Consider the following 17,754-nt stretch of genomic DNA (forward strand, 5'->3'; position numbering starts at 1 on the left):
TAAGCCCTCTATCTCCATCATTCATTGGAAAGTCATTATAGACAGGGTCACCATTTTGGTAACTCTTGCCAAAGCCCTTAGAAATTTATAGATCTAATATAATTTAACCATTTGGTAACATTTCCCAGAGGTACTCTTACTTTCAACCATTTTTTTTTTTAATTGTGGGAGACTATATTAGTTTAAAGGAAGGAAAGAGATGATAGTATGAAGAGCTCCTGCCCATGAGAAGGCAGAGGTGGTACGGTCCACCTAGAGACCGAAATTGGGGTCTTCATAGGTTCTGAATGGGGGCTGAGCTAACCAGCCATTATGCCGAGTTTTAGGTGCTGAGCCTAACCAAGCACAAAGCTGGGTTCAAATGCGGCCCTCCCAGGGGTCTAAATCCAAGGAAAGGGGAACTATTTCCTAGGGAAGGACTTGGGTTGTTTATGCAAAACTGGATCTAGGGAACTCCTTCAGGCAAGTGATAAGGAGAGGCCAGGTCCTTCTCTGACCTCCAGCACAGTGGAGACTGAAGGTCAGCCTCAACGACATCCCTGCTTTTACTTTCCAGGACACAGTCCCCTTAACCTGCTTCAAGCCCCTTCTCAAGAGGCAAACCTCCCTGCGTTTGGGGAGTTGGAGCCATGGCCAAATTGGCTTCTTCGGGAGGAATGGAGCTGTTGGGTGTGGCAGTTAGGAAATTTCCCCCATGTGAATATCTAAAGGACCTGAAAGTGTGTTGGTATAATATGAAGAGAGTACTGAATGAGACATTGTCGGGGATGGAGGGGGGGGGAAGCAAGAGTTAACTGAAAGAGGAAACACAAGACTGGAGCCCTATAGGGTGCCTGCTCTTGTAGACTTTCAGGAATTGGAGGGTGTTGGAGTAGACCCAGGTATATGGAGTTAGATGCTTACAGGACCCTCTGAGTGTGACTGACTGTAAGCAAGAGGAGATCTAATTTAAACAACAGCTGAGTCCACAAGGTCCCAAAATAAGCAGAGTTACTATTACCAGACAAAATTCTCTTTCTCCATTTTACTGAAGACCCTTCCCAGTTTCCCATCTTCTCTGTCTCAATGTTTAAGACCCAGCCTCCCAGACTGACATCCCCACCCGGACATCTCCCCAGAACCCGATGGAGAGCATCCCTGGGCTGCAAGTCATTTCCCGAGGGTGGTTAATACTTCCATGTTTGCTCTGGCCTCCATCCTCCCTGGGCCCTGTAGCCAGCCTGAGCTTAGCTCAGGGCTCAGCTGCAGCCCCGCCCCCTCCTGCACTGCTCACTCCTGCCCTACTCCAGTCACCTCCACCTTCACAGCTGCGTGCACTGAGCTGGCTGAGCCCAGTCCTGGACTTCTGCCTTAGCAAATACGAGGTAGACGATGAGGCTTGTCACATTAATGCCTGCCGCCAGGAGGAAGATGACATGCCAGGAAAATTCAGCACTCTATAGATTAAAATACAAAGGACAAGACACTGTTCCAATTGTTCATCTTCTAACATTTAAAATGCAGTGTTAATGTGTACACTCGACACAGTTATTTCAACATGGAAAATGTCATGATCAATAAAACCAGCATTTCCTTCTGTATGAATGATTGCTTTCATTATGGTATGACATAAACAACGGATAAAATTCTATTTTTTCACTAGATAAATACACCTGTCTGGTATTCATAATTGATGCACATTTTCTTGTTTTGTTTTATTTCAAAACCTCCTCTTTCTTTCACAGTGTTTCATGTAGCTAAAGGTGGGATGACTCAGAAGGTATCACGATGCTGGAAAGAAGTGTCCGCCACGCACAGTACTGCAATATCTCTATCACACCTTCCAAGGCTCAGGGTCAAATGCGGAAAGAATGTAAGAGCCAAAGGAATGGTAGGACTCCTTTCAACGTGCTCCTTTCAGACATAAATGGCCTGGATATCCATGGCCTCACAGTGCCTGACACTACCTGCATAAGACCATCATAAGACGAGGAAAAGATGATGACATCAAAATTAAAAGAGAGACTGATTGAGATGGGGATGGGATATGATGGAGAGTGGAATTTCAAAGGGGAAAGTGGGGGAGGGGAGGGTATTACCATGGGGTATTTTTTATAATCATGGAAGTTGTTAACAAAAATTTGGAAAAAAATGACTGAGTCCTACTTTCTTTCCAATGAGTAACAACATGAGGATTCCCAGCAGAACAAATGGACATGTAACAAGAAAGAATCTGTTGACCAAAACAACTGCCTAATTTAGTGAAATCTGTTTACAATTTACTTTCAAACTCATCATTAAATTGCTACTGACCTCTAGTCTCTGACTTTTTTATACACACAGAGTATTTGAAAACACACACACAAACACATACACACACGTGCATGTGCAAATTTATGTCTTTCTCTGCACAATTAATAGTGGAACAACAGCTTTGTGTGTGTGCGAGGTACGCACCTGACTGAGTACTTGCCCAGCAACAGTGGTAGAAATCATGGCTCCTACAATTCCTATTAACATGGTGACTCCTCTGAGAAACCCATAATACCTGAAAGAAAATTAATGTTGATACACACATGCCACATGTCAGATGAAGCAGATGCCTTGGTAGAAGCTAACCTCGCCAAGTGGGATTTAAGAGTGGTGATTCCATGAGTTAACCTTCCCTAATTCTCACTCATTAAAATGTCAGAATATTGTCTACACATGAGCAGCTTTCTGGATAATCAATAGTGTCAGGAAGACTGAATCAAGCGGGACAGAATGTTCAAGGAGATCAAGATGATGGGGGCATGTCTAGAATGACTCCAGCAGACACTGGAAACTCCAAGCACGATCAAGAATTCAGAGATTACCTATGTTGTGACCGGAATTGGTTTCCGATTATTTTTTCAACTACTTCTTGTCGCTGTTCTTAAATAGAAACTTTGTATGGACACGTCACATGTGGGTACCATCATTTCCCTCCTCTCTGGACCCTCTCCCCTGAGGGCGCTCTTAGGGGGATCGCTGGCGTTCTCCAGGGAGTTGTGCTATGAGTCCTGAGAGGACACTGTCCTCATGGGGGGGGGGGGCGGGGCAAGGCCTCTGGATATTTCTCCAGCCCTGTGGCTCTTACATTCTTCCTGCCCCTTCTCCCTCGAAATCCCCGAGCCTTGGTGATTGTGTAGTAGGTCCACTTTAGTGCTGAGCTTTCAGCACCTTCTGAATTTCTGCTTGGGCGCATGTCGAGTGTCCTCAGCGTCTGTCTCCATCACCCTGGGGCAGGCCGTCAGGCTCGGCGAGGAGGCAGCGCCTGTGCGCATCCTGCCCCGCCATGCTTACCTCTCTCTCTCTCTCCCTGGAGTAAATCATGAATGAATAAATAGTAGATGAATAAATAATTAACTGTGAACTAGAAAACAGAAGGGGTGTTTCAAGGTAATTAGTAATTTTTATTTTTTAATTGACTTTGGTTAAAGGAAGAAGTTCAGTTATGCAGGAATAAATTCAACAGATCCATTGTAGCACAGGGTGTCTTCAGTTAATAGCAATGTGCGTTATTCTTGAGCCTCTTAGCACAATAGACTTCAAGCACCTCATCACAAAGTAACGGATTATGTGGGTAGTACATGTGTGTCCACAGTTCAAACTATTCTTTGGTACAAAATAACATATGTACTTCAGTTTGTTAATAAAATAAGCAAGTTTTGAGGTCACCCTACCTGGGGGCAATGTCCAGAGCATTGATATGTCCTCCAGCTGCTGAGAGATTGAACAATGCATTGGCAAGTACCAGGAAGGTGACGGTGACATGGAAGCCGAGGCCGGGGGCCAGCAGGCTCAGGCTGAAGATCACAGGAAGGAGGAGTCCTGGCAGTGACGCAGACAGCAGTTAGGTGCGTCCTGAGCATGGGGTGTTGGCTCCCCCAGGTGTCTGAATGTCCCGGCTGTTCTTACCTAATGTGGTGAAAAGCTTCCGGATGGTAAGTAGGCTGAAAATCTTCCTGGACTGGAAGAAGTCTGCCATCTCACCGGCTACGATAGCACAGATGTAGGCACACAAACCGGGGAGACCCGACAGCAGCCCGTTCTGAGGAGGAAACGTTATTCTGAGAGTGAGTACGATGGAGAAGCAGTGTTGTTTGTACACAGCAATCTTTTCACTGACGTTCACTTACTAATGCATGTGCTGACCTGAGGGTGCGCCCAGTGTCACATCTCCTGCCTGGTGTGTACCAAACCCTGGGTTCAATCCCAGTGCCATAAATAAAAATAGATAAGTGGATACACACATATATGCATATAGAAAAATAGTTAAATGGTTAAATTTTATACATAATACCATGAACATGCAACATCAGAGATCTGTCTAGGACCTCACAATCCAATGTAAAGAGAAAACAAGTTTTGTGGTCAGTAATATTTGTCACATCTGGGCTGGAGAGATGGATTAGCAGTTAAGACACTTGCCTGTGAAGCCTAAGGACCCAGGTTCGATTCTCTAGGTCCCACGTAAAACAGATGCACAAGGTGGTGTATGAGTCTAGAGTTCGTTTGCAGTAGCTACAGGCCCTGACACACCACTTTTTTCTCTCTTCCACTCTCTCTGTCTCAAATTCAAAAGAGAAGTATTTGTCGCATCCCTACTTTTAAAAAAACAGTTGTGAGTTTCACGGGATCTACAGTATGAGGAGAGGACCATGTTGAGAACAGCAGAGAGCCAACCTTGTGGAAAATGAGAGAGTATAATGAAAATTACATATGCATGGTGCCAACACTAACTCAGGCATGGTTAATCTTGCCTAAAACACTGTGGTTTCAGGCTAGAGAGATGGCTTAGCGGTTAATCGCTTGCCTATGAAACCCCAGGACCCCGATTTGAGGCTTGATTCTCCAGGACCCAAGTTAGCCAGATGCACAAGGGGGCGCACGCATCTGGAGTTCGTTAGCAGTGGCTGGAGGCCCTGGTGTGCCCATTCTCTCTCTTACTCTCTCTCTCTCTTCTCTCTACCTCTTTCTTTCTCTGTTGCTCTCAAATAAATAAATAAATATTTTTTTAAAAAATAGTGTGGTTTCATGGAAGTTTAAATGGTGTCAATGAGCCTTTGTATGGTCCGTGCTATTCTGCGTCCTGGCCTGAGGACTGGGTCACTGTAGAAAGCTTCAAAGTGAAAGCCCAGCTCCATTTCTGAGGGAATCTGTTCTGGTTACTTTAGTGTAAAAAAAAAAAAAAAAAAAAAAAAAGGAGGTTCCAAGCATTAGAGACCCCAAGTCAGATAGATAATGGAATGCCAGTCCGCTCAGGGCAAGACCCACGCCATAGACATGGAGCCCAGCACTCTGGTCCTTTTAGAGTTGAGCGTGGTGGCAGGGCCTGGCCCAGGTACTTTGAGAGAAGGACCACAGCCCCTGAGGGGAATGATTTAGTCAAGTTCTTTTCTCGTGTTTTGTATCCCAAGGTGGCATTGAGTAACAGCAATCATCCCACCTCGGCCACGTAAGTGCTATAATTAATGGTGTTCACCACCACACCTGGCTTGTATTACGTCCCAAGTTACACAAAGAGCAGTTATGGATGGGGGAGGCGGAACATGAGTGCATGTCCATTTGTAGTTTGAGACAGTTTATTTATAATTTAAAAAATTATATTTCTGGGCTGGAGGGATGGCTTAGCAGTGAAGGCACTTGCCTGCAAAGCCAAAAGACCCTGGTTTGATTCCCCAGGACCCACGTTAGCCCGATGTAGGAGGGGGCACATGCATCTCGAGTTCATTTGCAGTGGCAGGAGGCCCTGGCACACCCATTCTCTCTCTCTCTCTTTCTATCTCTCTCCATCTTTCTCTGTCAATTAAATAAATAAAAATTTAGCCAGTCTGGGTGGCATGTGAATTTAATCCCAGCACACAGGAGGCAAAGGTAGTAGGATCAACTAACTTCAAGTCCACCATGAGACTACAGAGTGAATTCCAGGTCAGCCTGGGTTAGAGTGAGACCCTCCCTCGAGAAAAAAAAAAAATTAAATTTCTTAAAATTATATTTCTACTTATATATTTGAGGGAGAGAGAGAAAGGGTGCACCAGTGACTTTTGACAAGGCAAAGAAACTCCAGATGACCACAACACTTTGTAATCTGGCTTTACTTGGGTCCTGGGGAATCAAACCTGAGTCAGCAGGCTTTGGAAACAAGTGCTTTACATGAAGAGCCATGTCGCCAGCCCATATTGATAGCTTTTATTAGGGGCAGTGTTCCCATAAGAATGAAAAACCATGCATCTCCAGCTACAGAGCAGCGGTAGGAGGTAAACAGACAACAGGCTGCTGTCACACGGGATCAAGTCCTTCATACACTTGAAGATGAGGACGAGGGCGGCACTCACCTCTCTCACGTTGACATGAAGCATGGAGCTGAGATACGTTGGCGTGTACACATCAAAGAGGGAGGTTGACCACACGAAAGCAAAGACAGAAAGGGTGATGGCCCATACAGGAAGAGACTTCAGCATAGCCTTGATTGGCAGACGTCGTCCACATGCGCTGACCTGTAAAATACACCATTAATCCTTCTCCAGTGTGGACACGCGGAGCCTGTTTGGTTGGAGCAGGACGGAGGGGAGACAGAGCGGCGCTCTACCTGCTGGGCAAGAGAAGAGTTGATGTATTCCTTCTCCCTGATGCTTATCCACGGGTGGTCCTTGGGGTCATCATAGAACAGGATGAACCAGAGAAGAGACAGAACACAGCCAAATGCACCTGCCAAAGGCACACAAATAACAAGTGCAAGTTCAATTCGCAGTTCTTTCTATAGTGGGTCTCTTTTTTTTTTTAATTTTTTATTTATTTATTTGAGAGCAACAGACACAGAGAGAAAGACAGATAGAGGGAGAGAGAGAGAATGGGCGTGCCAGGGCTTCCAGCCTCTGCAAATGAACTCCAGACGCGTGCGCCCCCTTGTGTATCTGGCTAACGTGGGACCTGGGGAACCGAGCCTCGAACCGGGGTCCTTAGGCTTCACAGGCAAGCGCTTAACCGCTAAGCCATCTCTCCAGCCCCTTTTCTTTATTTTTAAGTCAGGGTCTCTCATCATCCTAGATCTTACCAGCTAGATGCTTGCCACCATGACTGGCCTTTTTACATGGATTCTGGAAATCCAATTCAAGTCCGCATGCTTGCAAAGCAAGCATGTTATTACTGACTGAGCCACCTTCCCAGGTCCAAATACACAGTTTGAGACCTCGGCCTTACCTGTGTTCTGATACACAGCCAAGGCTTCAGAGGTAATCAAAATCATGTAAAGATTTGCCAAAAGTTGTGTTGTTTTAGAAGTTGTTATCCTAATAAGCTGATCATGAGGATATGTCAAACTACTGCAGAGAGTATGTAACACTGAATATTTAGTCTTTTATGGAACAAACATGGACAAAATGCTTTTCATATACCACATTCTAGCCTAATGCTTGAGGTAATAGTGGTGGATAGGCAAAAATTCCGATTTTCATGGAGGTCACTGGTAAGTGGTTTAGAGATTATTTTCCTTTCCCCTCACACTCAGCCATGTGAGGTTTAAGTTCGGGAAGGCCAAGAAGGGAAAATGCCAAATACAAATACACCCAGCTTGTTGGCTCCACATCTTGCACATTATCAATCCCCAGAGGCAGACATTGTCTTCATCTGCACAGGAATGCTGGGATTGGTTAAGGTGAGCAACAACACCAGAGCTGATTAAACAGCAGCCTTGGTCCAGTTTTTACTCTGCCTCTAACTTGGGCATTGACTGCTTTTCCTGAGACTTCCATTACGGTTTGGGGGGGCTAAATCCCTAAATCACTGCCCTCTGACCCCATTCTGTCACATCTCTGTGTGTCCTATGACCCTCTCTCCGCCCCTTTCCTCCTGCTTTGTCCCCAGGGGGCTGCATTGAGGGGCATGGACAGCCTTCATGCATCTTTCCCATGGATCTGACGAGTGGAAAATCCGGGCACAGGTGAAAGGGAAGGATTAGACAGAGAAGGGTCTTTCCAAACCTGGATCTCTCTCAGATTTACCCCCGATTTGTGTTCACTATGAAGAAGTCATCCGTCCTCTGAAGGTTGTGCTCTCCAAAAGAGTCTCTGGTGGATTCTGATAACAGCTTCCTATGTCGCTTCCTTTGGTTCCGGGGCAGTGGTAACTCTCACAGACCAGCCCCACGTTACTGCCGCACTGACCTCTCCTCGTGCCTGTGATTCCTCCCGCTTCCCACAACTACCCTTTCAAATAGTCACTTTGTACATAATAAATCCTGAATTTGCCTGTTACGTGACATTGCACAATGTTGTAGTTTGAATATAAAATGTCCTCCGCTGGGTCATGTGTCTGCACATGGGGTCTCCCCAGCCCACGGCTCTCCCTGCACGATGGTGGTCCCTTCATGAGGTGAAGGACCTGAGTCCGCGGGAGGGCCTCAGGCCCCAAGCCTCTTCCTGGCCACTCTCTGCTTGGCCCGACAGACGCACCGTGACCAGCCGCCTCACACTCCCCCACCGAGCCTTCCCCCCACCGTGGACTGTGTTCCTTATTCAACTAAACCAAAACAGCCCTTCCTCGTTTTAAGCTGTGTGCTCAAGCAATGGGAAAAGTAACTAATAAGGACCTGCTTCCCAAGCCCCTCTTTTGTTCTCATCTAAATGTGCATAATGTGCCCATCCACTCTCCGCCAGCCTCAAATCCAAAACCCTGAGGAGAAAACCAAAGTCATTCATGACTTATTTGGCAACAGTGATTCTTCATGCTTTTTATCTTTTCCAATTTGTGTAGAATTTATTTTTCACTGAAGAAATCAATGTGTCTGACAATGGCTGGGTGGTATTATAGAGCATGCTCGAGGTATAGAGCATTCTAGAATATTCATCATATGACCTTTCAGAAATCTGGCAAGTTAACAAAGATTAAAGGAAAAAAGTGGAAGGGGCTCAGGAAGAAAGTGAGACACTCCGGAGAGCATGGGTGTGGGCTTCTCTAAGGAGAGCCCCTGTCCCCCATCTTCACAATAGTCATGTGAGGAATAGGGTGGGTCTGCAAGCTCTTCTCTTCACAGGGTTGCCAAGCAATTACATGATGCCACAGAGTAGCTCCTGAGGGACACCGGACAGGGTTCTATTGAAGAGGAAAAACTCTAGATTCCAGAGAAGCTGGAAACTGTCCACGACAATGAGGCTTTTCCCAAGGCTATGTACACCCAGGGCGTGAGAATAGGTAACTGCTACTTTAACACAAAATGTCTACATACAAAACAGACATTATTTCTACATGAGTAATAAATGTTGTTGACTGCTGGCATTTAATTTTGTTTTTCATTTGTCAAAGTAGGGTCTCACTCTAGCTCGGGTTGACCTGGAATTTACTATGTTGTCTCAGGCTGGCCTTGAACTCAAGGTGATCCTTCTACCTCTGCCCCCCAAGTGCTGGGATTAGAGGCGTGCGCCACTATGCCTGGCTTGACTGCTGGAATTCTTGATTCCCAATGCACAGGTTTCAACCTGTCAATGGGGTGAGGGCTCCTTCCCTTCCCCAAGTCCCCTCAGTCTAACTGTCTTTCTACCTTTCCAAAGAATTTTTCATGTAAAATGTACAGAATTATTCTATTGATTAATCTGTGTACTATAATATATGTAGTTCTTACAGTGACTATGTCCTGAGAATTTCATGAAAATTGACTGATCTTTTCCTCAGTGAAGTGCATAGTATTTAATGTAGAAATCAGGTAAATTGTAACATATTCAGTTTTCCATCCTAAATTCTGAACCATAACTGAGCTTTTATCAAATATATACTCTCGGCCAGAGAGATTGCTCAGTCAGTAGAAAAGTCACTTGCCTGAAAATCCTAAGAACTGAGGTTTGATCCCCAGTGCCCAGGTAAAGCCAGATGCACAAGTCGGCACATGCCTTGTTTGCAGAGACTAGATGCCCAAGTGAGCCTATTCTCTCCCTCACTCTATCTGCCTCTTTGCCTCATAAATAAATAAATTAATTATACTCACCCAAAATATAGAAGACCATGGGCCAGCCCAGAAGATCACAGATGAATCCACTCACAAGCATGACCAGGAATGATCCCAATGTGAACCCTGGTCAAAGGACATTTCTGTTACATTAATGAAGACATCATACAATGCAGGCCATGTGGTCTCAGCGTCTCCCGTGGGAGAGCTTCAGGGGTGGGGAGGAAAGAGAAGGTGTTTGCTTGTGTCTCTTCTGTTCTTTGAGATGAGGCTGCCTGATTTTCATTCTGATTAACTTCCCTCTCTCTCTGTCTCTCTCTCTCTCTGTCTGTCTCTCTCTCTCTCTCTCTCTCTCTCTCTCTCTCTCTCTCTCTGTGTGTGTGTGTGTGTGTGTGTGTGTAGGTATGTTAGGTTTGCGTAAGGGTGCCCATATATGCGTGTTGGAGGCTGGAAGTTCATGTCTGGTGTCTTCCTCAGCATCTTTCTATCATGTTTACGGAGGCAGCGTTTCACTTGAAACCAGGCCTAACAACTTTTGCTGAGTGTAGCCAGCCAGCTTACCCTGTGAATTCCTTGTCTCACTCTAGAATTCTGGGATTACAGCTCTCTATACCACCCAGCCATTTTAATCCCACTGGGGATCTGAATCCAGGTTCTCACACCTGTACAGGTTTTTTTCACTCTGATCCATTGATGGAGCCCTAACGTACTTATCTTTGAAACAAGAATGCTGGAAGGGATTATTTTTTCAACCCCGTTGACAGTTCAAAGCACATAATTCTGTGGCCTGCATAAAGAATGTGATTTGAGGGCTGGAAATTAATTCAACCATTCTTGGCATAAGTCCTTACCTGAGTAACTCACAGAGGTAAGTCGGCCTCGTTCTAAGGGAGGAGCCCATTTGACCCATATTGCGTTCTGGGCTGCCAAAACTGTGCCCTGAAATGAGAAGAGGAGGACATTTTTTCTCCGTTATTTACTATGGATTCATACCCTGTGTATTTTGTCCCATTGTCTTAATACCTGGGCTATTCCCTGGAGCACTCGACACACGATGACCAAAGCTGGTCCAAGGCGAGCTGCTCCTGGGGTGAGCAGGGAGAACACAGAGCTGAGGAACACGGCAGAGCCAATCAACTTCTTCACAGGGAATCTTCCAGATAGGTAGCCAACAGGAACGTGTGGTATGAGTGCACCATATGAAATGGCACTGAGTATGATCCCCTGGATATCAGGGCTCCAGTTATAGGCAGGGTTCTGGAAGAAAGGGGTGACAAGTCTAGCTGCTCTGCATAGTAGACTTACAGTGAAAGGTAGGAATTCTGGAAGTTTTGTCTTCCTGATTAATTCTGGTCTAACTTGTTTTTTAAAAGACTCCTTTTTTCTCTCATAATGCCTGTATATGTAACATATACTAACATATACACTCTACACATATATATTTCTTTGAAAATTTTATCTTGAGTATCTTTTAAGAAATGTTTGACATCACAAGTGTTTCTTATTATTGATTCTAAAGTATTCACATATATTGTTGTTTTGGGACAGAATGGAATTCTAAATATGAAATCAACTCAGGCTTTATAAACACCTTCTCCAGTCATGTAGATAATTATACATAATATTTAAAACACCTGCATTTTGTCCATGACCTGCCTCATGGCATCAGGTGTGGAATTCTGTATTTATGCCATCATGCCACAGCTTGGAAGTTTCAGATTTTAGAGCACTTAGGATTTTTGGATGCGGAACTCTCAGGCCATATAACATAAAATCCTCAAGGTCAAAGGCACCATCATGAAGTCCAGTACCTGTCACAGTACGGCAGTTAGCAGTTGTTTCATGAACTTGTCTGTAAATTTCATTTCTGCTTTATAAACTCTCTCTCTCTCTCTCTCTCTCTTTCTCTCTCTCTTCCTATTTCCTAACCACCTCATTCCAACCCTTAGATATGGTTATTTTAAAAGTCATACAAGCCCTTCACAAATACATCATACTTTAATCATAGGGTATGCTTTTTAGGAGGCTACTGATTGACTGAGATTGGAGCTTCTTTGTCGAATCAGGATTGTCTTGTCAACAGTATTCAACCACAACACAAATTAGTTCATTTGGGTCACATTTTGGATTTACCTTTGTGTCGTCCAGCTTCTGCCCTGCAGATATGTTGGGCACACCACTTGTGTCTGTTCTGTTCACCATGGTTACTATGGTGAGGCTCAGACACGCACGCTGTGCGCTGACTCCAAGGTTAATGAAGTGCAAAAGCACACTGAGTCCATAGCGACAAGAACAAAGCCCTGGGACTGAGAAGTACAACGAAAGATCTCAGTTATTAACTGATACAGAAGAAGTCAAGATAGGCATTTAGAATTCAAGGCATAAATAAAAATTTTGTTTATTTTATGGACTTTGAGAAATTACCAAGAAGATGTGTGACCTATATGATAATCCCATTTTACTGCAAAATATAGTTCCAATTGGGACGACCAATTAAATTTAGCCACTTTGGCAACGATTTTGACTCATGTCTATGGCAAAGGGACACTGCTCTGTGCTTCAAACGATTAAGATGGAGTCTTACATTTTCATGTTGCAAAGAAAAATCACATTTACAAAATACAATTGAATATTGAGGTAGTACCTATATAGCTATGAACAATTCTGGTGTGAAACCAAGCGAATTCACCAGCAGAGAAAGCTTGAAGTCCAGAAACACAAATGTACCTAATGTTAATTGATTTTGAATGAATGTGCTAATGTGATTCATTGGAGAAAAATGAAGTCTTCCTTGAAGAATATAATTTTGCAAGAAAAATAAGAATATTTGTTCACCAAAAAAGTCTTGTGCAGAAAACCATCTTGCAGCTTTCCTTTTTAAAAGCAGAAAGAGAGGCTGGAGAGATTGAACAGTGGCGAAAGGCACTTGTTTGTAAAGACTAATGGTCTGGGTAGAATTTCCCAGTAACTAAGTAAAGAGAGACGCACAAAGTGGCACATGTATCTGGAGTTCATTTGTATGATCAGGAGGCTCCAAGAAACCCATTCAGATTCATGCTCTCTCTTTCTGTCTCTCATTCTCTCTCTCTCTTGGGTGTGTGAGTGTGTGTGTTAGTCTCCCTCTGCCTCTTTCTCTCTGTATCACTAAATTAATGAATAAGTATTTTTAAAAAATCAGAAGGAAACCAGAAATGGAGGTGCACACCTTTAATCCAACTACTTGGGAGGCAGAGGTTGGAGGATTACCATGAGTTTGAGGCCATCCTGAGACTACATAGTGAATTCCAAGTTGGCCTGGACTACAGCAAGACTCTACCTCAAAATTATAAACTAGAAAAGAACGAAGAAGAAAGAGGACGGGGGGTGGGGGGGGCAGAGAAGAAGTAGGAGAAGGAGAAGAAGAAGAATCAGAAAGATCTGGGTTTGTTGCCACATGTATCGTCCCAGCACTGAGAAGCCTGAAGTGGGAGCCTCACCTTGGTTTCAGGCCCAACCTAGGGCTGCAGAGTGAGGTCCAAGTCAACCAGAGACAGATTAAGACCAGGCTTCAAAAAATAAGAAATCCAAGCTGCTTAGAAGCAGGAAGGCATAGTAATGACAACCATGCCACTCTGAATTAATAGCTAAATGAGCCTGATATACTCGGCATCAACCTGGACTAATCTCAACAAAAACTTGCTGTGCTAAAGACACTGCATATCAAGGAGCAGGAATCTATTTATATGACGTCTGAACACAGATCAAATTATCAACATGGCACGCTCCATCTCCAGAACCAGCTATGGAAATCTATATAATGGCAAGTCTCTTTCATTTCCAAATCTCTCTAAGTGCTCCATCTCTGAGTTCTACGTCTAGATTGAATGGGCTCATGTGACAAAATCTCTCTCATCTGCATAATTTTTTTGTTGTTGTTTAAGATCATCAGGTTGTAGATCATAATGACATATATAAAACTGGTTTAAGCTGCACCTATCTTAATATCTGCCTAAGAACCTGTGAGAGAATAAGCATATATCAGGACCCAGGAAATTTATGTGAAATCATGCAATTTTGTTTATCATTGCCCATTGTATTATCATTATTTCATTGCTGTAGCAAATGCGTACGAAGCAACCTAAGGAAGGAAGGTTTTGCTTGGTCATGGCTCAAGGACACAGCCCGTAATGGAGGGAGGTTTGGCGGCAGGAGGAGGAGGCAGCCGGCCCTGTGTCTGTGGTCAGGAAGGAGAAAGGATGACAGCTAATGCTCAGCCTGCTGTCTCCTGTAGTTATGTGCAGGACCCCAGCCACGGACGATGCAGCTGCATGGAGATGACTGCTCCTTTAACCTTAGGCAGAAACTCCCTCACAGACATGCCCAGAGGATTTTCTTCTATGTGATTCCAAATCCATTCAGCTTGACAACTGACATAAAGATCACTTCGATCCTCTAGCCCCTAAAGACTGGAAACTAGAAGTGGCTCTACTCATCACTACCCCTAGTCACCCAGCAGAAAAGACCTTACTTTCTATTCTCATAAAGTTCGGCTCTGCTGGCCCAGAAGTCCTCATTCCAGAGGGCAGAGTTCTATGTTCAGAAAGATCCTCATCCCTATGAACCCATGGTTCATAGGCATGAGGAATCTTAGGAGCCATCCATCCTTTACTTAGACTTTTTATCTGAATAAATTTCCCCAATAAAGGGAATTTTCTAGATCTGTTGATCATATAATTTTTCTCTTTTAATTAATTTCTTATCTAATATACCACAATATTTTACATATCTCAGATAACCTTGACTGTGACTTAGTGCCCTTTAAAACAATAAATTAAAACAGAGATGAGGCAAAAATTTTAAAGTATCACAATAACCAAGTACCACCTTTATAAGAATATATAATTTTATAGACCACTAAATTTTAGTATAAACCAAGTGTTTTGTATTTCCACGTTCTCCTCCTTTGGTATATGCATTGACATGACATAGACATAAGTCTAGACATAATGATAATTTTTTATTGTCCTTAAACTGCCTCTGCTAATACACTTTCTTGCAAATTGTTCAGTAAACACCTAGATGATAGACATCCAGGGACAAAGTGATTGAGAACATTCTGCTGCCTCATTTCCACAACAAGCTAGAGTCCTTGAGGAGGGAACCAAAGTGGTGTGCCTTTTCTGACATTAGCCACCTGTGATAAACTGACAACAATGGGAATGTTGGAATATTTCTCTTTAGAAATTATTCTATTTTTTAACATCACTTTGTGAATATTTCACTTTTTCTTCTGAGATAGAATCTCATATAACACAGGTTAGCCTCAAACCTACTATGTAGCTAAGAATGACCTTGAACATCTTATTCTTGTGCCTCCCTGTCCTGAGTGATGGGATTATAGGCATGTGTCGCTATGCCTAGTTTATGCAGTGGGAGTTTGACCTCAGGATTTTGTGATGTTGAGAAAGCACTCTCCCAATCGAGTTTCTTCACCAGTCCTTGCCTGAACCTCCTAAGACTTTGTTTCCACAGAAAGATTCTCTCCCATGACTCCGAGGTTGTACATGGAAGGACAATCCCCTGTAAGGTGCTGTGTTACCTTTGCCAGGAGAGTGCTGATTCTCCATTGGGTATCTCTCTTCCTGCTTGGCAGCATTGGTTTCCATCCACTGTGAGTGCAAAACACACTGAGGTCAGACAAGTCAAAGAAAGCAACTGGCCAAGTACCCAGAACTCCTCTGTGGCTTGAAACCTTGATCACTTGGCAGCTGGTTCCATTTCAACCAGTGCCCTTTCAACTCCACTAAGGACCTCAGAGGATATTCCATTTGGGAAGCTGTGTAACTGATTTAAAATACATGGGCCACTCGCAACCTATGCAAAAGAAACTTCTTTGTCAACGGAGAATTACATGGCCATTGACAATACCCCTCCAAAGCTTAAGAAAAAAGTAAAGATTTTATCAAACAAAGAACAAATGAGTGAAGTATTTATCTGTAGTTTTGCCCTAAGAGCCATAATAAAAGAAGGCCGCAGGTGAAAAGAGGCTGCCACTAATTCGAAGAGTTCATGCATGAAAATTGCAGAACACAGTGGAGATGGAATGAATATATATATATATATATATATATATATATATATATATATATATATGAATTGAAGTTCCTGAAAAGTTGTCAGTACCTATTTCCAACAAGTTTAGTTGACTGATTAGGATTTCTGGGATGGTGGACAGATGGAATGTTACACATAAGGAGGAAAATAGCCTTGGTCTGTGTTTAGTCCCCTCAGTTACCTATTTCCCATCTCTGTGTCTAACTTCACTTGCTTGTGACCCTCAGGAAAAACCTGTCAGGATGTACTAAAACCCCATTGCCCACCAGCTCAAAGGTTCTCATCTCAAAAAGAACAAAACAGAGATTATAGAGCACATTTTGATTTACCATGGCCTTAGAACACAGATTCAGGTTCCCCTAAATTCCATGCTCCATTTGATGACAATTCCATGAAGATGTTATAGTTGCAGAAGAAAAGACAATCACTAACCAAGACTGTTCAAACGCAGTGGAGGAAACCCCAGGCGGGTGATTAGAGCCAATGGGGAAATCTCTGCTGTGGGCTTCTGACACTCTGTGATGACGGTCTCAGCTTTCAGGATGGTGGAAGTTACCAGCTCTGTTCATATGTTCCAAATGGACTTACCTAATAAACACCGGATGTCAGATCACACACAGAGGTGGGTGATAGCATGTCATATAAGGGGCTAAGACAGCCCATGGTAACTCGGATGTAATATTTCAACCACTCCAAAATCATTGAAATTATAATAAGGGAATCTGCCTGGTAGGGTGTAATTCCACTTCGGAACACTTACTGAGACCCAGCACACAGCGTGCACCAGACACAGCACACAAGGCACGGGGAGCCACAGTACTTCACCAACACAGACACGCTTCACCACTCACAGGAGCCTAGGAACCCTGACATCACATTCTTTCTCCTCTCATATCTGGGAGAAATGCCCATTTTACACTCATTCCTTAATAAAGGGTCTTATTCTTTTCCTGTGAGAAGTCTCAGAAGATAAGCAGCCTTTTTTCTCTCAAAAATTTCCCCATATTAATTACCATCTATAACCTTTCTTCCATGAAAGGCTACCCGAAGGCCTCTCAAGAAGTGATGCTAATTTCACCTGACAGGGGTAAGACTCAGACTAACCTGATTCAGGATGGAATAGAAGCTCCTCTTCCCAGAAATTTGTTTCCATGAACTTTACACAGCACTGAATAATCCATTTTGCTAGAAAGTGTCAGTATATCTTAGTTCAAAGACTTTGACCTCATCTTGCTAAATCTAGAAGTTTAATTTTTAACTATTGTTATGTTACTTTGTGTTAGGTCAGGATGGGATCCCAAAATGGATCACCAAGCACAACGGAATGGCAACAGAGGCCTAAGGAACTGGATCATCTCCATTTTTCAAGAAACCACCCAGCCATCATGCCTTCCTGGCCTGTCAATGACACTAGGCCACGGTTTATGACCCTTTATCTTGTAAGTCACCTGGACATTGTTCTGCTCTCACACCCTAGCTATTTGAAATGGCTAGGGTAAAGATCTCCCCTAAAGGAATATTTTTTGTTGTTTTTTTGAGGTTGGGTTTCACTCTAGCTGAGGCTCTCCTGGAATTCCCTATGTAGTCTGAGGATGGCCTCAAACTCACAGTGATCCTTCTACCTCTGCCTCCCTAGTGTTGGGGTAAAAGTTGTGTGCCACTATGCCGGGCTTAAAGGAACTTTTCTTATTCAATTTTACAAATGAGTTCATTTCCCTTCC

At 43.6% G+C, this 17,754-nt stretch overlaps 1 protein-coding gene across 3 annotated transcripts; it reads right to left on the reverse strand.

The window, feature by feature from the left end:
- Window positions 1-973: 973 nt before the first annotated feature.
- LOC123454020 (sodium-dependent phosphate transport protein 1-like) lies at window positions 974-17,257 on the reverse strand. 3 transcript variants are annotated; one of them, XM_045131986.1, is made up of 13 exons: window positions 17,138-17,257; window positions 16,466-16,621; window positions 15,519-15,588; window positions 12,074-12,246; window positions 10,964-11,197; window positions 10,792-10,879; window positions 9,980-10,066; window positions 6,593-6,711; window positions 6,339-6,500; window positions 3,919-4,051; window positions 3,684-3,831; window positions 2,437-2,527; window positions 974-1,436 (listed from the first exon to the last, which is right to left on the reverse strand). In XM_045131986.1, exons 3-13 carry the CDS (start codon window positions 15,583-15,585, stop codon window positions 1,302-1,304), a joined length of 1,437 nt encoding a protein of 478 aa, XP_044987921.1. In that variant the 5' UTR covers window positions 15,586-15,588; window positions 16,466-16,621; window positions 17,138-17,257; the 3' UTR covers window positions 974-1,301. The 3 variants fall into 3 exon arrangements, with proteins under 3 accessions (XP_044987921.1, XP_044987920.1, XP_044987922.1); XM_045131985.1 differs by having other exon boundaries at window positions 16,363-16,621; XM_045131987.1 differs by lacking the exon at window positions 16,466-16,621 and having other exon boundaries at window positions 17,138-17,239.
- Window positions 17,258-17,754: the final 497 nt, after the last annotated feature.

The sequence above is a fragment of the Jaculus jaculus genome, chromosome 13, assembly GCF_020740685.1.
Source record: "Jaculus jaculus isolate mJacJac1 chromosome 13, mJacJac1.mat.Y.cur, whole genome shotgun sequence".
In the NCBI taxonomy this organism is placed as follows: domain Eukaryota; kingdom Metazoa; phylum Chordata; class Mammalia; order Rodentia; family Dipodidae; genus Jaculus; species Jaculus jaculus.

Bases quoted from the DNA above. Each gene is read 5' to 3' on its own strand.
- LOC123454020 (XM_045131985.1), bottom strand. The intron at 12,247-15,518 runs GTAACACAGCAC...TGTACTTCTCAG, and splicing joins TCAGCACTCTCCTGGCAAAG to TCCCAGGGCTTTGTTCTTGT. The intron at 6,712-9,979 runs GTGAGTATAATT...TGCCTTTGGCAG, and splicing joins CATGGTCTTCTATATTTTGG to GTGCATTTGGCTGTGTTCTG.